Source organism: Falco naumanni, chromosome 8, assembly GCF_017639655.2.
Source record: "Falco naumanni isolate bFalNau1 chromosome 8, bFalNau1.pat, whole genome shotgun sequence".
Taxonomy (NCBI): domain Eukaryota; kingdom Metazoa; phylum Chordata; class Aves; order Falconiformes; family Falconidae; genus Falco; species Falco naumanni.
This window is the reverse complement of record NC_054061.1, coordinates 46,242,260-46,254,959: the sequence shown is the minus strand read 5'-3', so window position 1 is coordinate 46,254,959 and position 12,700 is coordinate 46,242,260. Positions and strand designations below refer to the sequence as shown.

At 35.8% G+C, this 12,700-nt stretch overlaps 1 protein-coding gene across 4 annotated transcripts in view; it reads left to right on the top strand.

Moving 5' to 3' along the window:
• ATF2 (activating transcription factor 2) overlaps positions 1-12,700 on the top strand; it is a 52,046-nt gene that overhangs the window by 34,159 nt on the left and 5,187 nt on the right. For all 4 annotated transcript variants that reach the window (XM_040602913.1, XM_040602912.1, XM_040602910.1 and 1 more), the window contains 3 exons: positions 192-341; positions 2,386-2,592; positions 8,418-8,523. In XM_040602913.1, coding sequence (XP_040458847.1) covers positions 192-341; positions 2,386-2,592; positions 8,418-8,523 — 463 coding nt within the window. The remainder of the gene's footprint in view (positions 1-191; positions 342-2,385; positions 2,593-8,417; positions 8,524-12,700) is intronic.

Below are 12,700 nucleotides of genomic sequence, written 5' to 3'. Positions count from 1 at the left end.
TGTCATGCTTGCAAGAAATTGTCACCTATTAGTAGGTATATGCCTAGATAAAAAGAAGTAGCTATTTTAGAGTTGGAGCTCCTGTTTCCAAAACGGAACTACTAATATAAATAATTAATAACTCCTCAAGTTAGCATGATGGAATATTTCATCTTTTTTTTTTTTCTCCTTCTTTTTTTTTCTGCTTTCAGAGATTGAAAGCAGCCTTGACCCAGCAGCACCCTCAGGTAACAAATGGAGATACTGCCAAGGGACATCCAAGCGGGTTGGTTAGGACTCAGTCAGAGGAACCACGACCGCAGTCACTACAACAACCTGCAACTTCAACAACTGAAACACCGGTATGACAGCAGAGTGAGCATGTACTTCCTACCCCCTTGTTATGCAAAAAGAGACCAAAAAAACCCCCACCCAAAATCAAAAACCCGAACTTTTTTCTTTACTTTTAATTTGTAAAATAGAGGTTAATTTTTGCTATAGATACCTCTTGAATCAATAGTTCTGTAGCAGTAAAATGTTTATAGTTCTTACAGGTTCTTAGATCCTTCTAAAATTTATTACCCAAGATGATGATTTCGAAATAGGTGTTATCTGTCTGCTCAAATTTAGAACTAAGTCCTCCTGATTTCTGGAGTTCGTTAACATGAAATTCTGTGGTAAGTGAAAATTGTACAACTGGTTAATACACATTAAAAAAACCAAAGTCTTTTATTTTGTATTTATATTGTATCTGTTTAATACTTTATATTGTAAACACTTCAGATTTTTAACTGCATCAGGTATCACACTTACGTTAATTTGCTTGAAGGATCTTTTCTGGGCAGAAGAGATTCAGCTGTGTGATTGTGTCATCCTGGGTACTTACTGGGGGCCGCCGAGTTTCGGAATGGTGTGGTGTCCCTTTGGGATGATAGGTGGGAACGGGGAAATAAAGGGCAAGACCTTTGAGTCAGATTGGAAGTGGGAGTGCGGCTGGAGGAAAGACATACTTCCCTGGGCAAATCCTGGAGGATTGCTGCTGTTCTGCTTCTAAAAAACTTGTTGGAATGTGTTTTGAAAATGCTTTAAAAAGTCTCTTTAGAGTTATTTTCAGAATTCATAGCATAATACCAATTTTATAAAAGCTACATACTTGGCCCAGAACTGGAAGGACCTGCATCTGCAGTGAAAGCACACAGATTCTTAGACTAGCCAGTGAAATCAAATAATGTATTAAACTAAATATGTTTAGAACAAAAAGAGGAGAAGGGTTACCCATCATGAAATGATCTCCTTAAGACTGCTGTTCTCCCATACTACCTTAAGTTTTTTAAAAGAATATTTTCATAATATCACATAGCAGAATTTTCAGGATTAAAAGCTTGCTGTTTGGTTATTTTGTGCCTACTTTCTAATTAGTATTTAAAAAACCCAAAGAAATTGCAAGTGTTTCATTTCTAAAGGGCTGATTCTAGTTCCCAGGGGGTTTCTTATTATTAGCTATCTAGATTTTATGCCAAATCAATATGACAACTGAGATGTGTTTGGGGGTTTTTAATTTAAAAATAAAACTAACTTACTGTGCTAGACTAAATGTGCAGGTGCATCTGTAAATATGTCCTGTAGACAGTTATGTTCTCTCTATCCTATCACTTTAAAGGATTTTAAGATCGATTATATCGTTAATCATAATTCATTAAATGTTTGCCTAGGATTTGTATACAGCTGTGAAAGGACTATAATATATAATTTAAAATATTGAAAGATTTTGATACTGTCATAATATGTGGGTGGGTATAAGGGAAATTGGTATGCAGCGGTGGAGAACACATCAACAAGTAGGAAATTGCTATCTAGAGATCTAGGGATCAGTGAGTATCAGCACTGACAGCATTTGTCAAACAGCTTCTATATATTGGGTGTAAAAAATTGTAGTATTTCAGTTGTGACTGGGTTTGCAGGAAGAGTATTTGGAAAGGGTCAAAAACAGAAAATTGAAAAGCTATTTTGGGTGGAAAAGTGTTTTCAAGTTTAACTTTTGTGAATACTTGTGTCAACAGAATAAGTAAAAGAATGTCTGAGAGTCCATCTAAAGAAGTATTGCTTCCAGGCTTTATTCAGTTGCCAAATTTAAATGTAAATACAAATTTAACTCTGTAAAGTGAGTGGCTTCTTTTAGTGCAATTTTAAACCAAAGCTAGAGGCATGATTAAATTGTTACATGTTAATGTAACATGGTAAGTGTGTAAATATAGTAAAAGTTTTAAAAACGTATCTGTAATAGCTGTAGAGTTAAATGACGTAGCTTTCCACAAAAGATGTGACGTGTATTTACACTGGTGCTGTAGGTTAAGTCATGAATAGTATTACACTGGTAACTTCTTTAATACTTTATACTGTTCTCAGGCATCACCAGCTCAGCCTACTCCGCAAACACCAAATACAGGTGGTCGGCGAAGAAGAGCTGCCAATGAAGACCCTGATGAGAAAAGAAGAAAGTTTCTGGAGCGAAACCGAGCTGCTGCTTCCAGATGCCGGCAGAAACGGAAAGTCTGGGTGCAGTCACTGGAGAAGAAGGCTGAGGACCTGAGCTCGCTAAATGGCCAGTTACAGGTATACTTTTTATTTCAAGTAAAAACGAGTAAGTTTTTCCATTCTTAGACAGTGATCCTGGAGCAATGGAACTTAAACTTTGCATGAAATCTGAAATATAAATGGTTTTGTAACAGGTGGTTCAGGTCAGAATTGAGAATTCAGCACTAACTGCATATAGCAGTAAAATAAGAATATAAGAGAATACTCGGGATTTCAAGATGCGTAAGCTTTAGGATCATACCCTATTGTCCTTTGTTCCATTTTAAATAACTTTTAGACTGTGATACTGAACAAGGATGACAAGATGTGCTGGAGTAAAGGCTTATTAGTAAAGTAATAGCCTTACCTTAAAAACATTTTGCTCTTAATAATTTGTATCACAGCCTGAGTTATTTAAATAAGGTTTGGTTTGATTTTCTTTGGTTCTTTTTAACTTCACTTTTTTTCCTTTAAAGTGAATGTAGTGCTCGTGAAAGGTGCCAGATTGACATCACTGGAAACTGAAGGCCTCTTTTGTCCACAGAACAGGTACAGCACAGGCAGTGACAGTGCAAATTTCACCACGCTGCCCTCCCAGTGTGCATAAATCCCATAGTGAGGGAAGCATACTGTAAGAAGGTAATCTAGTGGATGGTGCAAGTTTGTTTTCCACCTCATCTGAGGTTGTCAATCTTGCAAAGTTGTCATGTGGACACACTTTTCCCCTGTAAAAGAATCTGTGACCCTTTTGTTTAAACTACTATTAAATGTTAAAGCGTACTTTCTTAATGTTTTCCAGCAGCATATGAGAATTGGCACAAAGTACTGTTTCAAAATAAAAAGTCTAAAAGCTTTGTTTTGAAAATTACAGAAAGGAAAAATGATGCAGTTTCCTAAATGAAGCATTCATTTAGAAAATGCAATGGAAAGTATTTTGATATGTTGAAGTTTTGCTTCTTGTTCTTTCATCAGAGGTGTTCACTGAGTCAAATTCACAGATCTCATCCTTCCTATTTAAAACTCCTCTTTCATGCTGTTTGATAAAGAAAATGTCCCAGTTTGACCAGCAGGAAAGTAGGACATGTTGAGATTACTTTTTGTCATGTAATTGAAATTACAGTGCATATAAGTTGTCTTCATATGTTTAAAAATACTCAGCATCCCAGGCAGTAAAATATAAGAAATTCCCACCTAAGCGCACCATGCAAAATAGTTTCCTGTCTTCTAAGAATCATGACACTGTGCAGTAGCATTAGTTAAATTTCTTGCAAATATATAGTCTTCTCATACCTGTTCACAGTCTTTAGATGCCTTCCTTTAATGCAGTCACAGTCCTCACTGTAAATCCATTAATTACAAAATGGTATGTAGCGCTATAGCTTAAGTAATCTAATAAACAAGTGAAGGTAGATCTACAGGGAGAAGAACAACCAAAAAAATTGGCTGTATTTCAGCTTTTTTAGTTGAAGTAAATTTTGGTATTATGTGAGCTGCCTTTAACTTATACATACTAATGTTTAGAACCAAAAACTATGTAAGTACCATAACCAAAAGATTTCCAGATTTCTAAGAGTTAACTCAGTAATAGTGAATTCAAGGAAAATTTTCTTAGGGGCTGCCAAAAGCAAAACCGTTAACTGTGAAGAACAGAATGACTTGTAAAGAAAATTGAATGTCAGAGAAATAATTAAACTGTACTTTATGTGAAAACATTAATCAATCCTGTATTTCCATAATAATTCTTCACTTGACAGGCTAACACAGCTGATCAGCATAGTGGGCAGTAATGACCCATGATTACTTATTTTATATTTAATAGTAAATTTAATAAGATTGGAGTTTTGCCTTAGTACAGTTTTATAGACTGAGTGTTAGGGTTTAGTAGTTCATATTTTGTTTTAATATCTAAATGACCTGCTCAGCTGAATTTACCAAGATGTCACATTTCCAAAAGCAGGTTAATACCAAAATGTCTACATTGGATTGCTTCACGTAATAATTCTGACTTCTTTCAACACCGTTAGTAGCTTTCTTGTAATGTTTGTCAAAGCTTCTAGTGTCAGTGTCATGGGGTTTAGGACTCGAAGCTCTGACAATACATACAGATTTTAAAGAGGTTTAGTTGGTTGATATATGTATTTTGTTCTGTAGTTTTCAGCTTTCTGTAGATTAAGTTCTTCCTACTTTTTTCTTTTAAATGTTTGAATGTGATTTCCCTTTTAAGCAATACTTCTCAAATTTTTGCTTAAGGGAGAATTGCCATCTGTTACATCATGCCAGTAACATATTTAGGTTAGTTTGGCTGTCTTTATTGTAGGCTCTGCTATGTACGGTATTTTTTCATGCTTCCAACCTTTTAAAGTTTATTTACAGTTTTGGTTTTGTGGACTGTGTTTTCTACTAATGTGTTGACTTGTTTATTGATCTTAAATTTTATATACCACGTTGTGTTGCCTCTGTGCCTTGCACAGTCCTGCAGGGTACAGTGTGCTATATAGCGTGTTAAGGAAGTATTGACAGTGTCCCCACTGGCGGCTCCGTCATATGGCAGGATCAGATGCCAGAGTTCATTATAGGGTAGGTATGTGGTCCCTGTTGCTTTAATAACCTTAGAGGGCAAAGTATTAGTAGAAGAGCCTGCCTTCCTCACAAGGTCATTTTAGGTTTTAAAGGATCAGCAATTAAGTGGTAGTTTGTACAAATGCTGCGGAAGCTAAATTACGAAAGAAACGCCCATAAGTAAAGGTCCTTTCCCATATAGGGGTATCTTGTTGAAGTTGTCCAAAAAGAAATGGGAAGAGCAGTGTTTAACTCAGCCACAGACAATCTCCTATTCCCCATAAGTCACATATACCTGTCTCTGATGATAGTTTTGGTAAATATACCTCAAAAATACTGTCCCACACCTTGCTGAGTAGGGGTTAGTCTGGTCCACTATTACATACCCATTTTGGATCCAGGGAGAAATAGGCAGGTGCAGAACATACTGTATGCTGCATAGTAGGCCTTCGTAAGAACACAGAAGGGAAAGTATCTTTTGAAGAATGGAGTGCAAGTAAAAATAGATACACCTTTCTCCAGAAACCTGCTTTCTAATGTTAGTGTGTTCTGAAATGTGGGAACATAAAAATTCTTCTAGACAGCATGTGAGGTGTATTTCATGCTTATTTAATGAAATGTTGATGCCTACACTTGACTTGAGATCATATTAACGAGGAGGACCTTTCCAGTGGGAAAACATTAAATTATTTTTTTTATGCCAACTGTTGAAGTGTTTACTCCATGTGTTTCTTGTTAACCTGTTTTCAGCATGTTAACCACATGTTAAATGACTGCCCACACGTTAACATGTCTTGAATGAGATGGAAAGACTTGCTATTGTCATATACATAAGAAACTACAATGTATATAGGAGCTGGTTCTAACAACCCCCCTTTATTACCAGTTAGAAGTGGTTCTTACTGGTGATAAGTAAATGATAACCATGGATTGCTTTTCCGTGACTTTCCACTTACCATGTGTCTAGAAGACATACTCTGTTCTACTTTGGGGAATGATTTGTGCGTTGCATGTAGCACTGTTGGCACACAGTGTTCATGCCATTAACAACGGTAGTTATGTGTTCAGTGAGAATACCTCAACTGTTTTTTTTAGTATAGGAATGCTGTTCCATTTGTTTTTCAAATCCGCTTTAATGTAAGATAATACATTTCCTTTTTCTATTTCTATTAGCACAATTCTTACTATTTATAATACAGCTGACATTAATCTATAAACTTGCCTTTTCAAATATTTTCCATAAATGTTAGTTTTACTTACACTGATAAACAGTGACTTCATACTTGTATGTGCTGTTTGAGTATAAAATTCTTCCTTAAAATGTGAGAGATGACGGTAGAGAATCTCTGAAAACCTTTTCCTGATTCGATCACTTATTTTGTCAACATTCCTTTAAACTACCAGAAGTATGTTTCATATTCTTGGACATTGCTGCTTCTGTAGATTATCAAGAAGTCTCAGAACTGCATCAGCGCTTCAGGGTTTTTTTTCCCCAGCTATGTCAGTTCTGTGCAGCTGCCTGCTTGGCATCCGGATTTGTGGCTCCTCTGTAAATAACATGGTGAACTAAGAGCAGGCTGAGAGCTGGAGGCAGAAGTAGTGTGCTTTCTTAACAGCCCAAGATTTCAGGACATGTAACGCCAGCTGGTAGAGAATTTGTGGGGATTTTGGTTGGGGTTTTTTTGTTGCAACCTTTTTTGTTTGCAGCTACATTTTTCTTTCATTAGAAACGGCTGTGAAGTCAGAACTTTGGCTGTCTTTCAGCTCTTGCCTTTGTTTTTCTAAAAGAGACATTTGACACAATAAAATAACTGAATAGAAAAGGAGCCCTTAATAGTTTAAGAGGATTTTGCAAGTATAAAGGCTTACATTTTTTTGTTTTCTAAATGGAGAGGACATAAAGATGAGCTTTTCTTTTAAAAATCTGGTATTTTATTTATGGTGTTTATAAACTGCGTTACCTAGGGTAATGAAACCTAATAAATTCTGTTCTTAAAAAATTGTTTTCTTTACTTTGGAATCCTTTTAGTTATAAGTAATCTCGTCTCTGACTGTATTGCCTCATTTCTAGCTTGCAAGTACATAGCTTGACTTTCTCGTGTTTTTTTTTTCCCAAATAATTTTAGTTGCAATCCAATTTTCCTGTGTTTGTTTTTTCTTTAACTTGCTCCCGAATGCCTAAAAATACGCATTTACCAAACAGTTGTGTCGTGTGTGGTATATTATGCTATTGTGCAAAGGTTCTTATAGTTTAAGTAACTTCAAGTATCAATGGAAAGGATTTATATTTAAAATAAAATAACCCATGAAAAATACATCGTGTGACAAGATATGGGGGTCACAAAGCATTACAGAGGACTTGATTCTGTAGATACATAAACATTTTTCTACTGTTTAAAGTGAAAATGGGTCTATCAAAATGCCATACCATTCTTAATTTGGATTGTCACATATAATGTGATTATGTAGTGCTTCTCATCTACAGACATCAAACTGCTTCACAGGGAAGGTAAGTATCGCTGTCCTCCATTTTACAAATGGGGAAACTGAAGCACAAAGAAGTAAAATGACCTTGCTCAAGGTCACCCAATAGTGGAAAGGCACAGCCTGGAAATTAACCTAGTCACTAGATTCTGCGGGTGCTGTCTCCTAGATTACACTCTGCTTTAGTGACATAAGCTGACGTTTCGGGATCTTGTCATTATTATTAATGATTCCTTCATACAACACGTTTATGTATGGTTGCCAAGGAGAAAATTAATATGGAAATCAACAAACACTTACTAAATTATTTTCTAGTACATGAGATTTTCAAAGTATAAGTACAAGTACAAATATAGTCACCAAAAATCATTCTGCATTGACTTGGGAGGGGGTTGCTTGTTTTTTGGTGGTTTTTTTTTTTAATGTTGGCTGTGACATCTGTTAAAATGTGGGTAGGTAAATGTAGGTTTTCTTTGATCAGAATTAATCACAAAACCTTGCAGAAGAGTCATACAGGAGCTGGATCGTGAGTATGAGACTATACGTAGACTTTGCATCTGCAAACAGGAAAACATGTATTTTCAAAAAAAGGATTTCTTAGTTGAAGAAATCATAAAATAAAGTGAGGCAGGTTTCAGCTAATACTTATGTACGGTGAGGTTAAAGTAATGTATACATTTTTGCATTATATACCAAATGGAAACTTCTTGTATTTTATCTAACCCTAAATGAACAACTGAAAATCCTATAAAACTTAATACTTACCTTCAAAACGTGTGTAGTTTGAGCCTGGTAAAGTATATAACTTTCTTCTCCTTTAGAATGAAGTCACCCTGCTGAGAAATGAAGTGGCACAGCTGAAACAGCTTCTTCTGGCTCATAAAGATTGCCCTGTAACCGCCATGCAGAAGAAATCTGGCTATCATAGTGAGTAATGTTCCATTACCTATAGCCTTAGGCTGCATCGGTGAAATACTGCCAGAGTGAACTGAATGAACATTAAAATTGAGTAGTGCAGTTCTAATATTACATTAAAGATTTTAATAAAAAAAAAAAAACTCGGAAGGTTATTGGAAGGCAGGAATGAATATGTAATATTTAGAAATATATTTTTACGTCCTTTCAGTTGGAGTGTTGCATAACATTGAAGGTTCTATGTTGGTTTAATAAATGCATACGATAATTAGCATTTAAAGACTTATCGGTTACTACACCTGCTTTGGAAAATATAATTAAAGTATTAGGAGCATATGATAAACCATTTTTTATACTTTTAGCTTGGCCTAGTACAGTGAAAGGTCCTTGTGGGTTTTTTTTCTTCCTCATAATGAGTTTCAGTAGAGGTAATATAACAGCTGTCCTCATTTACCATAACATCCAGGATCAGTCAAGCCGTTAAAATAATCAGATGCAGGTTCACAGCTCCTACTGTACGTCTTCTAGATTGTTTTGGTTTCCACATTAAGCAACTACTTTTCTGTAAAGAGGGTATTTTAATTCAGTTCTAATACTGAAGAAAATACTGAGTTTCAGTAGAATTTTTTTCTAGTACATATTTTTACTTACAGTTGCTTATTTGATCTTTCATCCTTCCAGCATTTTAAAGGTTAATTACGCTTTCCTGACTTGTAACTTCCTTTTTGGATATGATACACAGTGCCAGAACCAGCTGCTGCTGCTGTAGAATAAATGGCCAATTTTGTCCATTGTACACAAATTTGTTACAAATAACTGAGCTGGGAATGCATTAGGCAACATTCATAATATATAACCCACAGCTTTCGTTTTTATGATTTAGTGATATTTCAGGATATTTGTAAATGTGAAGATTGTTTCTGCCATATGTAGCCACTTCATTTTAATTTGCCAGTGTCAGTAATTCAGGAGAATAAAGGAACATTTTGTATTGCATGCAAACAGATCCTCAGGTGCTTGCGATAAAACTTAATGGCCACCATCTTTACTTGTAGTCATTGTAAGCAATTTCATCAGAATGGGCAATATTTTTTAATTTAAAAGATTCAGGAGATTTAGCAACTCTCTATTGCCATATATATTTAGAATACTGATTTTGTCAGTTTTGAGCTTATAAATCTTGGTCCTTTGATCTCCAGTCATTTTGACAAGACGGAAAATAGCATCTTGGAGTAAATTGGAACAGTATAGAAATATGTTTGGGATTTATATTAACAATGATTGCTGCAGGGATGAGGCCATTATGGCTCCCATCTGACAGAACAACATAATTTCATACGGAAGCTACTAGGGGATAACATTATGCATGCAAGGTTTTTCAAAAAAAACCCAAAAAACTGTAGGTTTCTTGAATTTTGATGTTTTGAGGATGCGTGTTCCTGCATTGGTATGAAAAATATTTAAACATGTTTTAAACAGGCAAACTAATTACATGCTAAGAATTTCTTCTTTGAAAAATTAACAAATGGTCTGTTTAGTAATGCTTATTTTCTGCCCTCAGACAAGGACTATAATGTGTTCTTAAATTACTATGCAAAATAAATGAGAACTAAAATACTAATCAGTGGAGAAAGCCTACATTTTAGAAAAAAATAAGAATAAGCAAGGAGACTGGAAGCATAGCTCACCTAGTTTTTTGAAAAGTCTCTTCAAAGTAAAACTTAAAATGAGTGATGGCTGTAATGCCATCCCTCTGAAAGGATTTTGTCACATTATCTCCATGCAAACATTGTTAGGAAGGCATGTTGACTAAGTGACATACCCACAGTACAATTTATGAGAGGAAAAAATGGTTTCAGTTAATATGTTCATGAAAATGGTGTTCATAGAAAGTATTTTTAAATAAACATATTATGTTCATCAAGTAATCTTAAGTTGAATTGCTTCAAAAATGTATCGAGTGGTTTAACAGTCTGTCTCTGTGGAAGAAATTGAAGACACCAGCTTACAGAGCTCCTGCAGTGCTGAATATTGTGCACTGCTGAGACAGTGCTAGTTTAGACCATGCAGACTGTGTTTTAACAGCTACATCCACAGTTTAATGGGGTTTCATGTATTATGCACTTAAATAGGCACAAATAATCTATTTCTTTTCAGGGTTTTTTTGGCACTTACTTTCACGTATCTTTCCCAGGCACATCTCTTATCTTGGGCCAAATGAAAAGCATGACAGATAACCCTTTCTTCTAAGATTGTTCTTGGGATCATATTTTCCTTATTTAAAAAGTCTCATGCCTGCTTCAAAAGAGGGTGTCGTCAGGACATGGAGAAAGCAGAAATATGGTTATTGCGCTTTGAGGAAGGATGGATGAATTTTCTTGCAATGTTTGAGTTTTCAGACAGCTTAAACTTTTTTTATTTCCCAAGAAAGGATGCTATTGGTTCTGAATGTGTCTTTAAACATTAGGTGGGGTGGGGAAGTACTGTGTATGAGAGAAATCCAAGTGCTGTTCATTTAGTTTTCATTTTAGCTCTTTCTATCAAATTATTTCTAAAAGTCTTCTGCAATACTCCTATATTTTCTCAGGCTTTTTCTGGACTTGGAGCAGGAAAAAGGTGAAAACTTAAGAGATGAAGATGTGTTGAGTGATAAAAAAAAATAAAAATTGAAAAGTGTGTTTTAGGTATTTTTTCATATTTTTCAAAAGGACATCATAATATTCAGGAACATCTGTACAAAACTGAATAGAAATAGAGTCTGCAGTCTAGGTGGTGTTAAATGGTGGGGTTTGTGTTCTTTCTCTAGTTAGATTTAAATAAGTGGTAGAAAGTGACTAACCAGTTTCAGACCTCGAATCATTTGAACCGCTCAAACCACTGTGTTCCTACAGCCTGTTCAGGACAGGTGACAGTCCTTCAGCAACTGCAGGGGAGATTCACAAAGGCCAGCTCACTGGAAAGGAGGAGCATTTCTAGACTTGAGTCCTTCTGTAGCCCATGAATGAATGGCCTGATGATAATTACCATGAGGCTTCCTTTCTAGTGATTACCGGGACTAAAAGGAGTTCTGGATCGATCACCTGTCACCAATCTTGCATACTTGTTCCCATTTTGGTTTTGCTGGGTTTTTTTCTTCTGAAGACCGAAATCGCTCTGTTTCCTAACCTTGCTGAAAGCTATTGGTAAGCAATGCTAAGAAGCAAGTAGCAGCAATGTTTCACTATTCTAAAAGAATACTTTTTAGTGCATCCTCAAAAACCTCCTCTGTGCTTTGCTTGGTATTTTTCAAATCTTTTCTATAGCTCAGTCTAGCCCATGTTGCATTTCATTACCAAAATGGCTCACTCCTCCTCATGATGCAGCCTGTCTAGAAACTATGTAGCCTACAGGAAAATTCATGTGATTTAGGTCTGTAAATTTTCAGCCTTCTAATGTAACAGCACATGTTACTTTTGTAGACTCATTTCTAATTTGGGCTGCATTTTCCTTGGTTTGAGGCAAAGCTGAGGGAGCCATTAAAAAGCTAAAATGCCTAGGCTTTTTTCTACATTTTTAGCTACACTATGATTCTGGTATGTATCAGCTGCACTATTGAAACCACAGGCCTGTGCCTGGCAATTCTCTGGTCAACTAAGAAAAAAATCTGTTGGAATTCAAACATTGCTTTCCTGTGTTCTTCTAAAAGCCTTTGTACTCTGTTCCCACTCTTCAGGCTTATAAGTATCTTCTGTATTCATTGAGTAGACTTTCTTGTTTGGTTTTAATTCTTCAAATGGAGTTCTGTGTTCAGGTTTTGGTCACTATTCCTGTAAAGTTAGGGCTACATAAGGAAGGATATTGAAGGAAATCTACATAGCTACTCTTAAAGGTGGCACCTCATTTCTAAATACTATGTCGTAGTTACTGCAAGGATTTACTCTTCCAGCCAAATTTGTTACTATAAACTAGTGTTAAGTCTGTATCTTATACAAACACTTTTCTGCTGTAAGCTGCCCCACTGGCGCCCCGGCATCTGGAAATACCTGAATGCTTTTGTCTCTTCGGCACAGTATGTTTATCTGCTCAGTGATACAAAAACTTCTAATTTACATTGGTGATCGTAAGTATTCTCATAACTGTTGCTTCCATTGCATATGTGGTCTTCCTGAGCCCATCACATTCAGAAAATCAAGCCTTTCTCACATTCTTT